General features: G+C 38.8%; 1 protein-coding gene across 1 annotated transcript in view; it reads right to left on the bottom strand.

Moving 5' to 3' along the window:
* Nucleotides 1-930: 930 nt before the first annotated feature.
* SNTB1 (syntrophin beta 1) overlaps nt 931-20,969 on the bottom strand; it is a 249,155-nt gene continuing 229,116 nt past the window's right edge. The window contains exons 6-8 of the mRNA XM_059901564.1: nt 13,615-13,811; nt 6,582-6,772; nt 931-3,680 (exon numbers count right to left, since the gene is read on the bottom strand). Of these exons, the coding sequence (XP_059757547.1) occupies nt 3,588-3,680; nt 6,582-6,772; nt 13,615-13,811 (481 nt within the window). The 3' untranslated portion in view covers nt 931-3,587. The remainder of the gene's footprint in view (nt 3,681-6,581; nt 6,773-13,614; nt 13,812-20,969) is intronic.

Raw genomic sequence — 20,969 nt, 5'->3', positions numbered from 1 at the left:
AGGTTCTACAGTTCTAAATCTCAATACTACTAAATTTTCAAATAGTAAAAGACTTCTCAACCCCAGCCTGTTACATTTATTACAAGTAACTTAGACACGAACCAAGTTCTACAGACAATTTGAGTATTTGGAGCTTGGTGTACAGGTAAAATCCCATGAAAATTTAGTTAAAATGAGAGTTGAAAGCCCTAAGCCCCAGGGGAAGACCCATCCTGGAACTATACACACAAAAACACACCAAAAAATTGCTAGTGGCATCATCCCCCCACCTCCATCCACTAGCACCTTTCAAGGCCAGTCTTGGAGGAAGAGACTAACAGGATGTGTCTTTACACTCCCATATCCCTCTGTGGCTATTAGGAAACCACCAGCCAGCCCACCATATTCAGAGATGAATATTTATTTAATTCATATATCAATTTTACATGATATCCATAGTGCTATAAACATAGGCACATTTTTTTAAACTTTTTTTTTTAAATGGTACATTCAAAAATTACTCCCTTACCCCAGTCTACTCCAGTCCCCTCAAGACAGAGTATCCAGTATTTGTAACAGGGGCCAGAAAGGCCCTGCTCATTAATTTTAGAAGAATCCTTCTGCCCATTAAGACCTCCTTCTGACTTCAACCAAGCAGGGTCAACAAGCATTTGGATAAAGAAACATGCATTTTTCAGCATTTTAATGCATCAATTGATAGAATTAATTAAATGTCTCTGCCTGAGTGTTTTTTTAAATAGGTTTATAGTTTTGTTCCTCCTACGTAATTCAAGTCAGAAAAAAAAATTGATATCAATCTATCTTCCTGTTGGCTTTCTTTAAATTCCAATGGGATGGTTTAAAGATATGTCACCACACCGAAGGGCTCACCTAATCACATCTAACAAATGGGCAGCTTCCCACAAAATATAAAGACATCATTCACTGGTGTTGGTTTGTCCCTAAAAGGACAGACATTGTGAGTTTAATAATTCATCGATTCAAATAAACAGATTGAGCACAGAGGGAACTGGACAAAAACAACCCCCCCAAAATCACTCAGTTGATTTGCTAACCGTACCCACGCACAATCCAGATGTATGAGTTTGTGTTATTCACAACATTCATAACACAAATCAACAAGATTAAATCTGCAGTGTAAAGCTATAACCTGTTGAATTCAGAATGAGAAAAAAATGAGTATTTAAATTGATTCATCATAGCCACTCTGATATGATACAATTTAACTTTGAGGAAAAAAAATGATTTATATACACAATTCTCTTAGTAAATTTTCTATTTCTTGCTAATAACACATTTTAATTCAGAAAATGCATTAATTTTATTCAAATATATTTTTCTAAAATATAAATAAATTAAACTTTTATAAACACAGAGAATGTAGTTTCTGTTGACCCGCATCCAGATATTAATCAGTCCAAAACTCAAGTGATGAAGAAATAATATTTGTAATTATGATCATTTTGTCTATAAATATATAATAGGATCTCTGCAACTAAATTATGAGTAATTAACTCACACTTCATGTAGTACTGAGCACCTTAGATTACACATTGTTGAATTAAGCTATTGGCATTAATCTATGTATTTTAATATGTTATTTACAATACACAAGTATAATTCTCTTGTATAACAACATTCCAGTGATTTTGAAAATATATAATGAAAGAGTACGTTACAATTTACAATTCGTCAAAGCTTTCCTACAATATTCAGGCTGGGACTTCACTCTTTAGCATTTTAAAATAATAGGAAACAAAACAAAACAAAACAAAATCAGTGTCCTAAAGCTGTGTTTTCCAAAATGTTTTGTTTTGTTTTGTTTTGTTTTGTTTTGTGTGTGTGTGTGTTTTAACACTAGCTTCACAAGATGCTCCTTTAGAGAGGAGTTCTGTAGGTAAGTGTTAGTAATGGCACACAGGATGCCCCCCTTGTAGAATCGCAATGTGCAATAAAGTCTTTGAGGAGGCCTGCAATCATGAAATCTCTTTAACATTTTTTAACTCAGTATTGAACAAACATTTTTGATGACCAACCCCTTTAATTCCCCCCCCCCCGACAAAACACCAGTCAATCAATGCCCCTTGGAACTTGTATTACATGTTACTCGTATTACTTTGGGGAAACACTGATCTAAAATAAAATGCTGATCTAAAGTAAAACTCAAGAAACACATGTATCTGCGTGAACAAAATCACATTCTTTTAAAACAGTTTTACTTTTTAAAGCTCTTTGCATAGGTATTTGCTAAAATACAGTTCTGAAAAATAACACACAAACCTAACCTGGAACATCTGTCTATGTAAAACTATAGGGGAGAGAACGGTCACAAATACAGAAATTCTAGAGCTAATTTTCAAGATTTGAGGAAAGTGACTTTAAAATCAAATAATAGGTGTGTTTTCAGTGAACTTGTTTTGAAAGATAAAAGCAAAAGTGTTAAATCAGTTATATGCTATACGATGTCTGAAAATATTCTTGTAGAAAAATATCAGGTCATTATATTATTTCCCTGGAATTCCAAAAGAGCTGTGGATGCTATTGATGGGTTTGATTATAACATCGGCTCTCTATGTAAAACCCAGCATTAACCAGAATCATATAAGGCTGCTCTATTACTTGCTTGAAAATGCATGCATAGACGCACAGGCAGAAACAAGGGCCAATAAATTGCTCAGTACTTCCACTGAAAACCACAAAATGGGGAAAATTAGTTAACCCCACATGAATTATTTTATATATATATATATATATATATGGCGATCTTTTAAAAAAATCCATAATTTGCTTTTATAAATAAAGCTATAAGTCATGGCAGACCTTGGGTATGAGTGTAGTCCCAGAATTAATCATCTTTCACGCACACCACTCTTCAGCAAAGCTTTGCAATTTAATCAGTCTACTTTGGCTCAGAATCCACCAGCTTACAGCTCAGATCAGTATCTGATGCTTTATTTAATTCCCACTCATCATAAGCTAATAAGAACACTTCAGAATCATTCTACATCATTGAAAGATAATTCATTAAGAAAAAGTAACAGCTGTTTCACACTTAAATAAAAGGTGGGTTTCCATTTGAAGTACTTTTCTTTCCTTACCAGCGAAAGTCAACTCAATTAGAAATAGGAAATAAAGCACAATAAAACAAGGGGTCCTTATTACTGGGGTGGGGAGGGGAGAGGTGAAAAATGTCCATTTCTCATCTATACAGCCCTTGCTTACCTGGGTGAACCAGTTGCCTAGAAACTGGTATGATTAAGATCTGCACATGCTGTTCTAATGTTCATGTCCTTGACTGTCATTATTTAAAAGCTATGCTGTGTACTTCCAATCAGCCTCACCTCTTTACCCTTTTACTGTTCTAAAAAGACAGTTTTATTCTGATAGTCCTTGTGGAATTTTTCTGAAGGTACCCTTTATAGTTGCTGAAATTGACAGAGGAGTCTGGGACTATTACACAGGACTCTTGGGATCTAAAGCTGACAGTGGCATGCGACATCTGGTGCATCACTGCAAATGGTGTCTGAAAGGACACTTTTCTGTGGCATTGCAGCCCTCCTTTTCTCAAAGGCAATTCGCTCCTCTGTTCAGGCCACCAACCCCAGCCTTGTAATCTTAGCTGACAGGAAGGAATGAATGATGAAAACAATCGGCTTGGGGCAGGAATGAAGGTCCAGTTGCTGAAATTCAAAAAGAAGAGAACATGAAAGATTTTAAACTAACGCTTGATACAAAATAGTGATTTACACATCAAACAGATCTGTGCACTTCCTGCTTGCAAGTGTTAACTGGAGCAATTGTGTTTTTAAATCCTTGCCCCCCAGTGAGATAAAAAAATAACTCTTTGAACTTATTCCTTACATCTCATATATCTTTTTTTCCAAAATAAGTTCTGTGAAATTTATACATACCCGTAGCATAAATATCAGTGTTGTCCTTCTTGACTGTCTAAACCATTTATTTTGGGTATCACGATAGTGATATTATTTATGTTGGATTAGGTACAGTATGAAGCAGCACTAAATTTCACATCATAGGTTTGAGTCCTGGTTCTAACACTTTTTAGATGTGTACATAATCTTGGACAAGTCACTGAAAATTTTTCCCAGGCCTATCTAACTCACAGCGGGTAGAGTATTAAAATGAGATACTGTATGTGAAAATTCCTTATAAACCATAAAATGCAGAACCCAGGTTTTGAAGCAGCTGTGTCCTCACTGTCCTACACTCTTGGACTGTTGTAATCACGTACATCACTTGTCTGTTAAGACCCCCTCTAAAGTTTTCTCTTTCTCCGTGTGTTCCTACTGGGCTGGCACGTGGTCAGAGCCTAATAGGCTGAATTTTTATCACCTGACCTAATTCAGGAGCATTGAGTGTGTTGCTCCCAATTCTCATCCACTGTCCCCAGTTCTGTTCTGATGATGACACTGCTGGGAAATAACAACCTGATCATAAAATAACACCCAGCAAAGTTAAGTTGTACTTAGCATGAACCAGGTGCTGTGTTAAATATTTTCTACATACTATCTTATTTAATTTTCACAAAATCCCTATGAGGTAGCTATCGTTACTATCTCTATGTTTTATATGGGAAACTAAGATTTGGAGAAGTTATAAAACTTTCTGAGATCATAGATCTTGCAGTAAAGAGAAAGCATGGACTCAAACGCAGGTCTATCTGATGCCAGAGTCTGGGCTTAATCACCATATTCTATTTCACGAACACAGAATGCAACTTTTAGAAGTAACCTTAAAGATTATCATCTACTTCAGTCACTGTATTTTATGGATAAAGACTTAGATCCAAAGAAATAAAAGGACTTGCGCAAGACAACTGGTGAGTTAGTTCCACACTCAGAAAGAGAGCAAGGGTCTCCTGACCCTCAATTTATTGCATTTTGTACAACTCACCTCTGCTCCTTTCCTCCTCCCTGGCACCTGTCTCTTGGGGTTGCGTAGCTAGACCCTGGGGGACCTGTGTCTGAACTTGAGCTTATCAGCCTAATATATTGGCAGCAAAAAATCAGTCCTTCCTAAGTCTTTCAAGTCAGGTCGTAATTACAGGCAGAAAGGCTGAAATTTAGACATAAGTGATTTTTTCCTCATGGGCAAAAATAGCCTTGAATTTTCAAGCCATGGATAAAACAGGAGACTGCTTCTTGTTCTTTTTCCCTGCTGCTAGGGAGTAGTCACCCTTAGGAAAAAGTGCGCAGCTGGGTGATGGATAGAGCAGCAACTGAACCAGAAGGGTCCTCAGCAAAACTTTCTTCTTTCCAAACTGGTGCTTCAGGCTGAACTTACTGATTGAACACACAAATAAACAACAAAATTCTATAAAATTCTGCGGATCCATTTTAAAGGTTAGAAAAATGACTGGCTGGAAATTGTTCTCAGAAAGTGAGTTCAGATCACCTGTCAGCCACGGGGCACTGACTTCATCATGACTCCTGTGACACCCGTAGGAAGAAACCTGGTACTGCACTGGGGCTAGTAGTACTGCATGATCTAGGACAGTGGTGCTGAAACTTTGAGATTTCAGGCTCCTATGCTCTTTCAAGTGTGGCCCTGGCCCTTTCCTTCAGAGAGACGGGAGTAGGGAGAGGGAGAATTGTGCAAGGCTAGTAGCTGAGTTAAAATGACTAGATCTTTAAAATTGAGGTTTATCTCTGCATTTTATATATCCCCTGTCCCCGTTATCAAGTGTGAGTCAATAGATATTTGTTGACTAGGAAGGACCTAGACAGAAACTAGTTGTTCCAAATCAAGGTCCTGTTTGAAGTTCTACATTCCACAGCTTAAATGAGATGCTATGTCTTCTAGAGAACTATACTTGCTAGAAAGTAGAAGAATGTGCAACTTTCACCCTTCAGTGGAACTAGAGTAACATATTTTTTCACTATGGTAGGCAGTAACGATCACAGGAAATCATGATTTTAAATACATGGGCAATTTGCAATGATATGAGAAGAATAAATGTTATGTTAACTGACAAACTTGCTGATTTTGTTGGACACTTTTTGATATGAGCTCAAAACTTCTGGGTCCTTGTCTGGCCGTCTCTCCACTCAGGTAGAGTTGACCAGTTTTGCCGGGTTTCCTCACGGCCCCCTCCACTCTGGCCCTTCCCACCCCACCCCATCTGTGCTCTCCATGCTCTCTGCTCCTTTGAGACCTCCCAGATTGCCAGGACTGGTGTTTTACATCCCTACATCCCTGACACCTAGCACAATGCCCAGGTTAGATCAGATGCTTGATACTTTTAAACAATGAATGGTATATCTTCAAGCTGGTGGGACCCTCTTTGAAAAGAATTTAATGCTGACTTTGTAAAGGATCCTTTCCTTTGATTCAAGTATTTCTGTAATATTCCCATGGAAAATGAGACCAAAGTAAAGAACTGTGAAAAAATTGGATCCCCTCACTGTTTTTCAAGGTTCAATTAAGACATGAACCTATAAGTACTTTGTAAATAGTCAAATGCTAAATAAATACAGGCAGCATTATGTTTGCAGGCCATAATGGATGTACTGCAAGACAAAATATACGAAACCACACTGTCTAAAGAAAAGTGCACTTACAAGCTCTCCATCTTTGCCTCCAAAATCTAAATACAGCATCCTGATTCCATCATCTGAAGACATTTTCAGCTTTTCATAAGGAGCCTGTATGATTGTCTTGGGAAAGACACCCTCCTGTGGTTCAGTGGTAATAGAAAATCCATTCTCATAATGTATGGTCAACCGGCACTCCTGGTTTTTATAGGTGCAAGCTGAGAGAGACAGATGGAGACAGAAGTATGAACAATGGAAGTCTATACATTTTCCCAGGCACTTAAGCTTCTAGTCTCCCCAAACCCAGGGCCCAGCCACCAACTTCTTTCTAAGGTTAAAAATTAATAATCATGCATGAAAATATTCTCCTTAGATTGATTGTGATATTGTAATTTAACTTGCCCTGTGAAACTAAGGGAAATAAACTGAAAGAAATTCCTTTTGCTGGGATTTACTGAATTTTGTCTGGGCTCTAGCCCTTATATGACCATCTGACAACATGTATGTAGGGAGATGGGTGTTCCAATGGCCTTGTATCAAGCTGGAAAAAACTGACATTTGATTTAGAGTAAGCTACCTCTGATCATCGTCAACACACACACAATCAATCAATCGATCGATCGATCAATCAATGCCATGTCTACCACCTGGTGAAAGAAGCAAGCAATCCCCCAGTGACATTACCCAAGTTAACAAAAACACATGTAAGAAGTCGGGAGTGAGTAGTGAAAAAATAACCTGATTTTTAATTTTAAAAAAGTTGAATAAAGCTCATGTTATAAACAGAAAGAGGTGCTTTTTGCGTTTCCCTGATGATCTGATGGTCTTGGGTCCTGGAAAAGCTGCTGTTGCAGATCGGTGTCAGACGTGGCACCTTCGGTGAAGGATGCTGTTTCCTCCCTCTGTCCAGTGTGGTATTCAGGAACCTCAGCTGCTGTCCACAAGGTGCCCGCTGATCCAGTGGAACAAAAGTAAAACCTTTTGATCAGGTTAGGTGCCAGCATTTATCTGTGGTCCGCCTTGCGTTTAGGAAAAGAGACCAGTGCTCTCAGGTTATGAGCTGGACAGGGGGACTGCCACCTGATTCCAAGTTCCCATTAGGAAGACTTGTGAGTGTTTAAAACCCTTAATCAAAAAGTTCTGGAGGGAATTCCCTGGCAGTCCAGTGGTTAGGACTTGGCACTTTCACTGCTGGCCCCCAGTTCGATCCCTGGTCGGGGAAGTAAGATCTCGCAAGCCGCTTGGCCAAAAAAAAAAGCAAAAGTATCAGATTGGATTTTTCTGCCTCACACAACACCACATTTAACAGGCCCTGGCAAGTCAATTGGCTCTGGCCTTCATATACATCTGAAAGCTCTTTGGGGATACGAGGACATAGGCAGTATTGATTACTCTCTACCACCTTTAGCTCAGCTCAGCTTTATAAACCAAACCGAATTTCACCTCAGTACACTTTGGAAGCAGGACCTTAGCTTAATATTATAGGTGATAAAAGCAAAGCTCAGAGAGGTGAACATGTCACAACCCAGTGGTTTAGATTTCAAAATTCAAGTTCTTTCCTTCCAGTCTGTCTTGTACAGCCTTCTCACACTCTGGTGCTCAGGATACGGAGGCATGTGGGGAGGGATCTTGGCAAAGAGGCTCTCAGAGTAATAACTGGGGTGGGGGGAGCCCCTCAGAGTTTGGGGGAAGAAACAGAGTGTCTACCTGCTCACAGAATGAGGTGGCTTTGAATTGGTTAAAACATATACCCCTTCCTTCGACTGACCGCAGCCATCTTTCAACTTGTAACAAAGGGTTGATATTTTCCAAAGGTGCATTCTCTGATAGGTCTATGAGTCCTGGGAGGAACCCCTTGGCAAGTCTTAAGTTATCCTCTCAGAAGGGCCCTAGACCTCTGCCACACGTCCAGTTCAAGGATGACCAAAACATAACATAGACACGGCACAGATGTAGTTACGACTTCCCATCTCGAATCCTCGTTTTTGAAACTTTTCACTTCTAACATCTGCAGAATATGTGGGCCCCTGAGCTCTAAACATGTTTTTTCCCCTTTCCTCTATGTTTGAATTTGAAAGCTGTGCCACTGGATGGTTTGAATTAATTGACTGTGGTTACTTTTAATTTTAATTGACCTAAAGTGGTATTCATGGCCTTTATATAATGTAATCAGTTATCTGAAGACATTCTTAATCTACACAGGATAGATTGAACCCATTATCACGTTAATTGAAGCTCTGATTAAAACATAAGCCCCTTCCCCCAACTCTCTGCAGGCATCTTTCCATTTGAAACTGGGCTGCACCTTTGGCCATTTCCATAATTGCTTCTCTCCCACCACCCAGCTAGCTCAGTCCACACAATTCTTTGTTATTCTCCTTTGGCTGGTCTATCAACAGCCTCATTGTTTTCCTGTCAAAGTAGAGTTCAGCTTACTGAGAGGAGGATTTTATGAAATTTGTGGAATGTAAACTAAACCAAACCCCCTTGGCCATCTTCATTCTTTTCTAGAACACCCCAGAAGTTGTTGCAAGGAGTCTCGACTTCTCTGCAATTACACGTATAACTTCATTAAATTTAGTTTTCAGGTGACTTGAGCCTTTTCCAACTCTCAGGTTTGAAACTCTAGTTTTTTGTGCCATACAGAGTAGGCGTCAAAAATAAAAACTTCAGTGACACTCCGAGAGACATTTTCAACAATGTTGGAAACTATTGGGGGGTACTAACTTGTTTCAGGATAATTTTTAAAAGGCAGTGATTATCTCAGAGATGCTGCAGCAGAAATTCTACAAAACATCTGGTTTCTCATGTTCGCACCAGTAAAGGAAATGTGGAGAAGCCCTACTACATGTTGACGTGGGTCCCACCTTTTAGAATCCTCCTGGGCGCTGTAGGAAGTTGCACCCTAGTGCAGTACTGCACACAGAGTGGTCCACGGACCAGCAGCCTCAGCACCGCCTGGTATCGTCCTAGATGCAAATTCCCAGGCCCCGCCCCAGAACTGCTGCGTCACTGTCTCTAGGGATGGGCATCAGCAATCGGAGGCTTCTGAGGGTACAACTAAAAAACCTTCTTTTTGTTATTGTTGTTTTCAGTGTGACGAAAGTTTGGAAACACTGTACCTAAGAGGTCTTTTTTTTTTTTTTTTTTTAAGGCCAACTTAATTTATTTTAACCTAAAGTAAACACAAAATGTCTTGTTTTTATATGGCATCCCTCCGTGGGTGAAACACCTAATTCAGGCACCTCAAGAGACAGATATTCGTTGAGGATAGAGGAATAGTTCTGCTTCAGAGCAGAGATGGAGAAAAGATTTATATTCCACTTAATTAATTCTTTTTAAAAGAATTTTTTTTATTGTGGTAAAAGTTACATAATATAAAACATACTATTTTAATCATATTTAACCTTATACTATTTAAACCATATTTAACTATTTAACCAGTTCAGTGGCACTAAGTACATTCACATTGTTGTGCAACTCTCACTATCATCCATCTCCCAAATTTTTCACCTTCCTAAATGGAAACTCTGTCCCCATTAAACACTAACTCCCCATTCCCCCTCCCCCGCCCACCTCCCAGCCCCTGGCATCTACCGATGTACTTTCTGACTATGAATTTGGCTATTCTACGTACCTCGTGTAAGTGGACTCAAACAGTATTTGTCTGCATCTAATGTATATTGGAGTGCATTTTTAAGGTTAACTTAATATACGTCCTTCAAACAGATTGTACCATCTTTCTCCCTGCCCTGTGCTATACTGTAGGCCCTCACCAGCCATCTATTTCATACACACTGGTGTACATACGTCAATCGCAATTTCCCAATCCATCCCACCCCCGAACTTGGTGTCCATACGTTTGTTCTCTATGTCTGTGTCTCTATTTCTGCTTTGCAAATAGGTTCATCTGAACCATTTTTCTAAATTTCACATACATGCATTAATATACGATATTTGTTTTTCTCTTTCTGATTTACTTCACTCTGTATGACAGTTTCTAGGTCCATCCATGTCTCTGTAAATGGCACAATTTCGTTCCCTTTTATGGCTGAGTAATAGTCCATTGTATATATGTGTCACATCTTCTTTATCCATTCCTCTGTTGATGGACATTTAGGTTGCGTCTATGTCCTGGCTATTGTGAATAGTGCTGCTATGAACATTGGGGTGCATGTATCTTTTGGAATTACAGTTTTCTCAGGGTATATGCCCAGGAATGGGATTGCTGGGTCATGTGGTAGTTCTATTATTAGTTTTTTAAGGAACCTCCATGCTGTTCTCCATAGTGGCTGTATCAATTTGCATTCCTACCAACAGTGCAAGAGGGTTCCCTTTTCTCCACACCCTCTCCAGCATTTACTGTTTGTAGATTTTTTGATGATGGCCATTCTGACTGGTGTGAGGTGATACCTCACTGTAGTTTTGATTTGCATTTCTCTAATAATTAGTGATGTTGAGCATCTTTTCATGTGCCTCTTGGCCATCTGTATGTTTTCTTTGGAGAAAAGTCTATTTAGGTCTGCCACCCATTTTTTGATTGGGTTCTTTGTTTTTTTGATATTGAGCTGCATGTGCTGTTTGTATATATTGGAGATTAATCCCTTGTCAGTTGCTTCATTTGCAAATATTTTCTCCCATTCTGAGGGTTGTCGTCTCATCTTGTTATGGTTTCCTTTGCTGTGCAAAAGCTTTTAAGTTTAATTAGGTCTCATTTATTTGTTTTTGTTTTTATTTTCATTACTCTAGGTGGATCAAAAAAGATCTTGCTGCGATTTATGTCAAAGAGTGTTCTGCCTATGTTTTCCTCTAAGAGTTTTATAGTGTCTGGACTTACATTTAGGTCTTTAAACCATTTCAAGTTCATTTTTGTGTATGGTGTTAGGGAGTGTTCTAATTTCATTCTTTTACATGTAGCTGTCCAGCTGTCCCAGCACCACTTGTTGAAGTGGCTGTCTTTTCTCCATTGCATATTCTTGACTTCTTTGTCATACATTAGGTGACCATAGGTGTGTGGGTTTATCTCTTGGCTTTCTATCCTGTTACATTGATCTATATTTCTGTTTTTGTGCCAGTACCACACTGTCTTGATTACTGTAGCTTTGTAGTAGAGTCTGGAGTCAGGGAGTCTGATTCCTCCAGCTCCATTTTTCTTTCTCAAGATTGCTTTGGCTATTCGGGGTCTTTTGTGTTTCCATACAGACTGTGAAATTTTTTGTTCTAGTTCTGTGAAAAATGCCATTGGTAGTTTGATAGGGGTTGCACTGAATCTGTAGATTGCTTTGGGTAGTACAGTCATTTTCACAATGTTGATTCTTCCAGTCCAAGAACATGGTATATCTGTCCATCTGTTTGTGTTGTCTTTGATTTCTTTCATTAATATCTTATAGTTTTCTGAGTACAAGTCTTTTGTCTCCCTAGGTAGGTTTATTCCTAGGTATTTTATTCTTTTTGTTGCAATGGTAAATGGGAGTGTTTCCTTAATTTCTCTTTCTGATCTTTCTTTGCTAGTGTATAGGAATGCAAGAGATTTCTGTGCATTAATCTTGTATCCTGCAACTTTTCCAAATTCATTGATTAGCTCTAGTAGTTTTCTGGTGGCATCTTTAGGATTCTCTATGTATAGTATCATGTCATCTGCAAACAGTGACAGTTTTACTTCTTCTTTTCCAATTTGTATTCCTTTTATTTCTTTTTCTTCTCTGATTGCTGTGGCTAGGACTTCCAAAGCTATGTTGAATAAAAGTGGTGAGAATGGATATCCTTGTCTTGTTCCTGATCTTAGACGAAATGCTTTCAGTTCTCCACCATTGAGAATGATGTTTGCTATGGGTTTGTCATATATGGCCTTTGAGGCCATATGTTGAGGTAGGTTCTCCCTATGCCCACTTTCTGGAGAGTTTTTATCATCAATGGGTGTTGAATTTTGTCAGAAGTTTTTCTCCATCTATTGAGATGATCATATGGTTTTTATTCTTCATTTTATTAATATGGTGTATCGCATTGATTGATTTGTGTATATTGAAGAATCCTTGCGTCCCTGGGATAAATCCCATTTGATCATGGTGTATGATCCTTTTAATGTGTTGCTGGATTCTGTTTGCTAGTATTTTGTTGAGGATATTTGTGTCTATGTTCAACAGTGATATTGGTCTGTAATTTTCTTTTATTGTAGTATCTTTGTCTGGTTTTGGTATCAGGGTGATGGTGGCCTTGTAGAATGAGCTTGGGAGTGTTCAATTTGAGAAGGATAGGTGTTAGCTCTTCTCTAAATGTTTGATAGAATTTAACCGTGAAGTCATCTGGTCCTGGACTTTTGTTTGTTGGAAGATTTTTAATCACAGTTTCAATTTCATTACTTGTGATTGGTCTGTTCATATTTTCTATTTCTTCTTGGTTCAGTCCTGGAAGGTTGTACCTTTCTAAGAATTTGTCCATTTCTTTCAGGTTGTCCATTTTATTAGCATATAGTTGTTTGTAGTAGTCTCTTATGATTCTTTGTATTTCTGCAGTGTAAGTTGTAATTTCTCCTTTTTCATTTCTAATTTTATCGATTTGAGTCCTCTCCCTTTTTTTCTTGATGAGTCTGGCTAAAGGTTGATCAATTTTGTTTATCTTTTCAAAGAACCAGCTTTTAATTTCATTGATCTTTGGTATTGTTTTCTATTTCATTTATTTTACAACCTTAGAGGTCTTGTGGGAAAATCCTGTTCATCCAGAGCAGATACCATCAGGGCTTTCTACCATGATGGAAATGTTCTAGATTTGCACTGTCTACCATGGTAGAAATGACATCTGACTATCTAAGTTACCCACTTTTCCTGAATGAAGATGAGATAAGGCTTTTCACAATCAAACCCCTAGGTTCCATTTTAGTAGGGCATTCAGTGCCTTAATTTAGAAGAATTTTAAATTTACCTCTGGAATTTAAGTTTGTCTCTGGAATTTTAAGTACCCCAAATGGCCAGTAATGGAAACAATTTTGAGGCTGTGGTGGAGTAGAGGGTGCATTCTTTCCATAAGGATGTGACATTACAAAACCAAAGCCAGCAGTGCTCACCTGTGGTGACTTCAGTAGTGAGTTCAGCTGAGTTATGGCACCCCTGTACTATGCTCCTTGTCCAATGTGAGAGGTCCCTGCTGATCTCAGCCCTGAAGAGATGCGTTTCAATACCCTGCCTGGTACCAGTTCGTGTTGCAAAGGACAGATCTACACCAGCCTGGGGTGATCCTTTCCCTGGACCTGAATGGACCAGCCTGTTGAGAAAAACAGAGAGAGAGAAATTATCAAAATGGAAACTACTGTATTCACCTGCTACACCTGTGAAAAGCCCCAAACTGGTGATTTGCTCTCAATTTTCTGATCCGGAACCAAAAGGTCCACTATACCCTAATGTTCACCATGGTTTTCTGCCATCTCCTCACCCAGTGCCTGGCCAATGGTAGAGTGAGATTAGCATAGTGGCCAAGAACTGTGCATCCAGTTGACTATGCAGAGGAATTGAATATTGTGACTTTAACTTTATTTAGACAAATTCAGCTATACTCACTCAACCGAAAAGGAAGATAATTAAGTAAATGATTGAGAGAACAATTTAAATAATGTGGAAAATCCCGTCTCCCCCATTCCATTCCTGGGCATATGTATGACCCAGTGAGAGCATGAGACAAGAAAGGATATCTATTGTTTCCTGGGTTAGACTTAGTTACCCCCTGTGTTTCTTGAACTTTGGATCATCTGGCTGCACTGAATGCACTTCTGGGCATACATTTCTCATGCACACAGTCTCCAAATTCAAGCAGACAACCAGGGGACTCAGCTGAAAAAGTAGCAATCTGTGTGTCGGTGTTAAAGCTTGAAAAAGAACAGTAATGCTGGACTTCTTGAGACATGGAAGAGAACTGCATTTTATGGGAGATTAAAGAGATTTTCAAGAGTGTTTTTTTTTAACATCTTTATTGGAGTATAATTGCTTTACAGTGGTGTGTTAGTGTCTGCTGTATAACAAAGTGAATCAGCTATACGTATACATATATCCCCATATCCCCTGCCTCTTGGGTCTCCCTCCCACCCTCCCTATCCCACCCCTCTAGGTGGTCACAAAGAACCAAGCTGATCTCCCTGTGCTATGTGGCTGCTTCCCACTACCTACGTATTTTACACTTGGTAGTGTATATATGTCCATGCCACTCTCTCACTTCATCCCAGCTTACCCTTCCCCCTCCCTGTGTCCTCAAGTCCATTCCCTACGTCTGCGTCTTTATTCCTGTCCTGTGCCTAGGCCCTTCAGAACCTTTTTTTTTTTTAAATTGCATATGTATGTGTTAGCATACGGTATTTGTCTTTCTCTTTCTGACATACTTCACTCTGTATGACAGACTCTAGGTCCACCCACCTCATTATAAATAACTCAATTTTGTTTCTTTTTATGGCTGAGTAATATTCCATTGTATATATGTGCCACATCTTCTTTATCCATTCATCTGTCGATGGACACTTAGGTTGCTTCCATGTTCTGGCTATTGTAAATAGTGCTGCAATGAACATTGTGGTACATGTCTCTTTTTGAATTATGGTTTTCTCAGGGTATATGCCCAGTAGTGGTATTACTGGGTCGTATGGTAGTTCTATTTTTAGTTTTTTAAGGAACCTCCATACTGTTCTCCATAGTGGCTGTATCAATTTACATTTCCACCAACAGTGCAAGAGGGTTCCCTTTTCTCCACACCCTCTCCAGCATTTATTGTTTGTAGACTTTTTGATGATGGCCATTCTGACTGGTGTGAGGTGATACCTCATTGTAGTTTTGATTTTCATTTCTCTAATGATTATTTATGTTGAGCATACTTTCATGTGTTTGTTGGAAATCTGTATGTCTTCTTTGGAGAAATGTCTATTTAGGTCCTCTGCCCATTTTTGGATTGGGTTGTTTGGGTTTTCTGATATTGAGCTGCATGAGCTGCTTGTAAATTTTGGACATTAATCCTTTGTCAGTTGCTTTGTTTAAAAATATTTTCTCCCATTCTGAGGGCTGTCTTTTCGTCTTGTTTATGGTTTCCTTCGCTGTGCAAAAGCTTTTAAGTTTCATCAGGTCCCATTTGTTTATTTTTGTTTTTATTTCTCTTTCTCTAGGAGGTGGGTCAAAAAGGATCTTGCTGTGATTTATGTCATACAGTGTTCTGCCTACGTTTTTCTCTAAGAGTTTTATAGTGTCTGGCCTTACATTTAGGTCTTTAACCCATTTCAAGTTTATTTTTGTGTATGGGGTTAGGGAGTGTTCTAATTTCATTCTTTTACATGTAGCTGTCCAGTTGTCCCAGCACCACTTGTTGACGTGGCTGTCTTTTCTCCATTGCATATTCTTGACTCCTTTATCAAAGATAAGGTGACCATATGTGTGTGGGTTTATCTCTGGGCTTTCTATCCTGTTCCATTCGCTGAGATTTCTGTTTTTGTGCCAGTACCATACTGTCTTGATTACTGTAGCTTTGTAGTGGAGTCTGAAGTCAGGGAGTCTGATTCCTCCAGCTCCGTTTTTCTTTCTCAAGATTGCTTTGGCTATTCAGGGTCTTTTGTGTTTCCATATAGATTGTGAAATTTTTTGTTCTAGCTCTGTGAAAAATGCCATTGGTAGTTTGATAGGGATTGCATTGAATCTGTAGATTGCTTTGGGTAGTATAGTCATTTTCACAATGTTGATTCTTCCAGTCCAATAACATGGTATATCTCTCAATCTGTTTGTATCATCTTTAATTTGTGTCATCAGTGTCTTACAGTTTTCTGCATACAGGTCTTTTGTCTCCTTAGGTAAATTTATTCCTTGGTATTTTATTATTTTTGTTGCAGTGGTAAATGGGAGTGTTTCCTTAATTTCTCTTTCAGATTTTCCATCATTAGTGTATAGGAGTGCAAGAGATTTCTGCACATTAGTTTTGTATCCTGCTACTTTACCAAATTCATTGATTAGCTCTAGTAGTTTTCTGGTAGCATCTTTAGGATTCTCTATGTATAGTATCATGTCATCTGCAAACAGTGACAGCTTTACTTCTTCTTTCCTGATTTGGATTCCTTTTATTTCTTTTTCTTCTCTGACTGCTGTGGCTAAAACTTCCAAAACTATGTTGAATAATAGTGGTGAGAGTGGGCAACCTTGTCTTGTTCCTGATCTTAGTGGAAATGCTTTCAGTTTTTCACCATTGAGAACGATGTTGGCTATGGGTTTTTCATATATAGCCTTTATTATGTTGAGGTAAGTTCCCTCTATGCCTACTTTCTGGAGGGTTTTTATCATAAATCGGTGTTGAGTTTTGTCAAAAGCTTTTTCTGCATCCATTGAGATTATCATATGGGTTTTATCCTTTAATTTGTTAATATGGTGTATCACATTGATTGATTTGCATATATTGAAGAATCCTTGAATTCCTGGGATAAATCCTACTTGATCATTGGTGTATGACCCTTTTAATGTGCTGTTGGATTCTGTTTGCTAGTATTTTGTGGAGGATTTTTGCATCTATGTTCATCAGTGATATTGGCCTGTAGTTTTCTTTTTGTGTGACATCTTTGTCTGGTTTTGGTATCAGGGTGATGGTGGCCTCGTAGAATGAGTTTGGGAGTGTTCCTCCCTCTGCTATATTTTTGAAGAGTTGAGAAGAATTGGTGCTGGCTTTTCTCTAAATGCTTGATAGAATACACCTGTGAAGCCATCTGGTACTGGACTTCTGTTAGTTGGAAGATTTTTAATCACAATCTCAATTTCATTACTTGTGATTGGTCTGTTCATATTTTCTGTTTCTTCCTGGTTCAGTCTTGGAAGGTTACACCTTTCTAAGAATTTGTCCATTTCTTCCAGGTTGTCCATTTTATTGGCATAGACTTGCTTGTAGTAGTCTCTTAGGATGCTTTGTATTTCTGCGGTGTCTGTTGTAACTTCTCCGTTTTCATTTCTAATTTTATTGATTTGAGTCCTCTCCCTCTTTTTCTTGATGAGTCTGGCTAATGGTTTATCAATTTTGTTTATCTTCTCAAAGAACCAGCTTTTAGTTTTATTGATATTTGCTATTGTTTTCTTTGTTTCTATTTCATTTATTTCTGCTCTGATCTTTATGATTTCTTTCCTTCTGCTAACTTTGGGTTTTGTTTGTTCTTCTTTCTCTAGTTCCTTTAGGTGTAAGGTTAGATTGTTTACTTGAGATTTTTCTTGTTCCTTGAGGTAGGCTTGTATAGCTATAAACTTCCCTCTTAGAACTGCTTTTGCTGCATCCCATAGGTTTTGGATCGTCGTGTTTTCATTGTCATTTGTCTCTAGGTATTTTTTTATTTCCTCTTTGATTTCTTCAGTGAGCTCTTGGTTATTTAGTAACATATTGTTTAGCCTCCATGTGTTTGTGTTTCTTACGTTTTTTTCCCTGTAATTGATTTCTAATCTCATAGCATTGTGGTGAGAAAAGATGCTTGATATGATTTCAATTTTCTTAAATTTACTGAGGCTTGATTTGTGACCCAAGATGTGATCTATCCTGGAGAATGTTCCATGAGCACTTGAGAAGAAAGTGTATTCTGTTGTTTTTGGATGGAATGTCCTGTCAATATCAATTAAGTCCATCTTGTTTAATGTTATCATTTAAAGCTTGTTTCCTTATTTCTTTTCATTTTGGATGATATGTCCATTGGTGAAAGTGGGGTGTTAAAGTCCCCTACTATGATTGCGTTACTGTCGATTTCCCCTTTTATGGTTGTTAGCATTTGCCTTATGTATTGAGGTGCTCCTATGTTGGGTGCATAAATATTTAGAATTGTTGTATCTTCTTCTTGGATTGATCCCTTGATCATTATGTAGTGTCCTTCTTTTTCTCTTGTAATAGTCTTTATTTTAAAGTCTATTTTGTCTGATATGAGAATTGCTACTCCAACTTTCTTTTGATTTCCGTTTTCATGGAATATCTTTTTCCATCCCCTCACTTTCAGTCTGTAGGTGTCCCTAGGTCAGAAGTGGGTCTCTTGTAGACAGCATATATATAGGTCTTGTTTTTGTATCCATTCAGCCAGTCTATGTCTTTTGGTTGGAGCATTTAATCCATTTACATTTAAGGTAATTATCAATATGTACATTCTTATTACCATTTTCTTAATTGTTTGGGGTTTGTTATTGTAGGTCTTTTCCTTCTCTTGTGTGTCCTGCCTAGAGAAGTTCCTTTAGCATTTGTTGTAAAGCTGGTTTGGTGGTGCTGAATTCTCTTAGCTTTTGCTTGTCTGTAAAGGTTTTAATTTCTCCATCGAATCTGAATGAGATCCTTGCTGGGTAGAGTAATCTTGGTTGTAGGTTTTTCCATTTCATCACTTTAAATATGTCCTGCCACTCCCTTCTGGCTTGCAGTTTCTGCTGAAAGATCAGCTGTTAACCTTATCAGGATTCCCTTGTATGTTATTTGTTGCTTTTCACTTGCTGCTTTTAATATTTTTTCTTTGCATTTAATTTTTGATAATTTGATTAATATGTGTCTTGGCGTGTTTCTCCTTGGATTTATCCTGTATGGAACTCTGCACTTCCTGGACTTGATTGACTATTTTCTTTCCCATATTAGGGAAGTTTTCAACCATAGTCTCTTCAAATATTTTCTCAGTCCCTTTCTTTTTCTCTTCTTCTTCTGGGACCCCTATAATTCGAATGTTGGTGTGTTTAATGTTGTCCGAGAGGTCTCTGAGACTGTCCTCAATTCTTTTCATTCTTTTCTCTTTATTCTGCTCTGTGGTAGTTATTTCCACTATTTTATCTTCTCAGTCACTTATCCGTTCTTCAGCCTCAGTTATTCTGCTATTGATTACTTCTAGAGAATTTTTAATTTCATTTATTGTGTTGTTCATCAGTGTTTCTTTGCTCTTTAGTTCTTCTAGGTCTTTGTTAAACATTTCTTGTATTTTCTCCATTCTATTTCCAAGATTTTGGATCTTCTTTACTCTCATTACTCTGAATTCTTTTTCAGGTAGACTGCCTATTTCCTCTTCATTTGTTTGGTCTGATGGGTTTTTACCTTGCTCCTTCATCTGCTGTGTATTTCTCTGTCTTCTCATTTTGCTTAACTTACTGTGTTTGGGGTCTCCTTTTCACAGGCTGCAGGTTCGTAGTTCTTGTTGTTTTTGGTGTCTGCCCCCAGTGGGCAAGGTTGGTTCAGTGGGTTTTGTAGGCTTCCTGGTGTAAGTTACCGGTGCCTGTGTTTTGGTGAATGAGGCTGGATCTTGTCTTTCTGATGGGCAGGACTGCATCTGGTGGCATGTTTTGGGGGTGTCTGTGAACGTATTATGATTTTAGGCAGCCTCTCTGCTAATGGGTGGAGTTGTGTTCCTGTTTTGTTAGTTGTTTGGCATGGGCTGTCCAGCACTGTAGCTTGCTGGTCGTTGAGTGGAGCTGTGTCTTAGCGTTGAGACGGAGATCTCTGGGAGAGCTCTCATCGATTGTTATTACAAGGGGCTGGGAGGTCTCTTGTGGACCAATGTCCTGAACTCGGCTCTCCCACCTTAGAGGCTCAGGCCTGACACCCGGCCAGAGTACCAAGACCCTGTCAGCCACACAGCTGGTTGGCAGGAAGAGTCTTGGTAAAAAGCAGATTCTGGGGAATTCCCTGGCAGTCCAGTGGTTAAGACTCTGCGCTTCCACTGCAGGGGGCATGAGTTCGATCCCTAGTCAGGGAACTGTGGCAGGCACCCGACACTTGAGAGACAGAAGGGTTTAAATTCGGACGAACTGGATGAAGTGATGCCTCAGTCACTTGCTGGTTGTGGAACCCAGGCACAGCCCAAATCTCCGTGAGCCTGTTTCTCACCTCCACGCAGCCCCAGGCCTGTTGCAACGTCGTCGTGGCTCTGCCTGTCACCCGGGTCTGGTGCACCTCCAAGGGTGATTTTTACTGTACATGATTTCACACTGACTTTAGAACATACATTCACAGCATAAAATGTGACTCTCATGGTAAATATTTTCTAAAAAGCCACAGGAAACATGAGGAATCAAAGGCTCTGAGTGCTGCCTTCTGAGCAGGCACTGGCTCCTACTTCTCTCATGCCCCCTCTAAACACTCAAATCTCTTATGCTCTCTCCTTCTCCTCCATAGCCCAACCTCCTTCTGGGAGAGACTCTCATATCAATAATTTGCAGGAGAGAATGAGTATAATTCAGTAAATATTACTTCTCTCCAGGGTATTTGCATTTTCAGCCTTATCTTTTAATACGGAAAGAAACACTTCACCATTGACTAGAGAAATTCCAGGTGTCTATTCACTTGGTGGATGAGAGAGTTATTTTCTTAGGCAAAGGGCTTGTTACCTCTAGATTAAAAATTGTACAGAGGAAATCCAAAAGCTTATTTTCTCTTGCAAGCTTAAATATTGTAGACCAAAATTATCAGTGAAATAAAACA

This window comes from Balaenoptera ricei, chromosome 17, assembly GCF_028023285.1.
Source record: "Balaenoptera ricei isolate mBalRic1 chromosome 17, mBalRic1.hap2, whole genome shotgun sequence".
Taxonomy (NCBI): domain Eukaryota; kingdom Metazoa; phylum Chordata; class Mammalia; order Artiodactyla; family Balaenopteridae; genus Balaenoptera; species Balaenoptera ricei.
The sequence above is the reverse complement of the archived record's forward strand: the minus strand, read 5'-3'. Positions and strand labels throughout refer to the sequence as shown.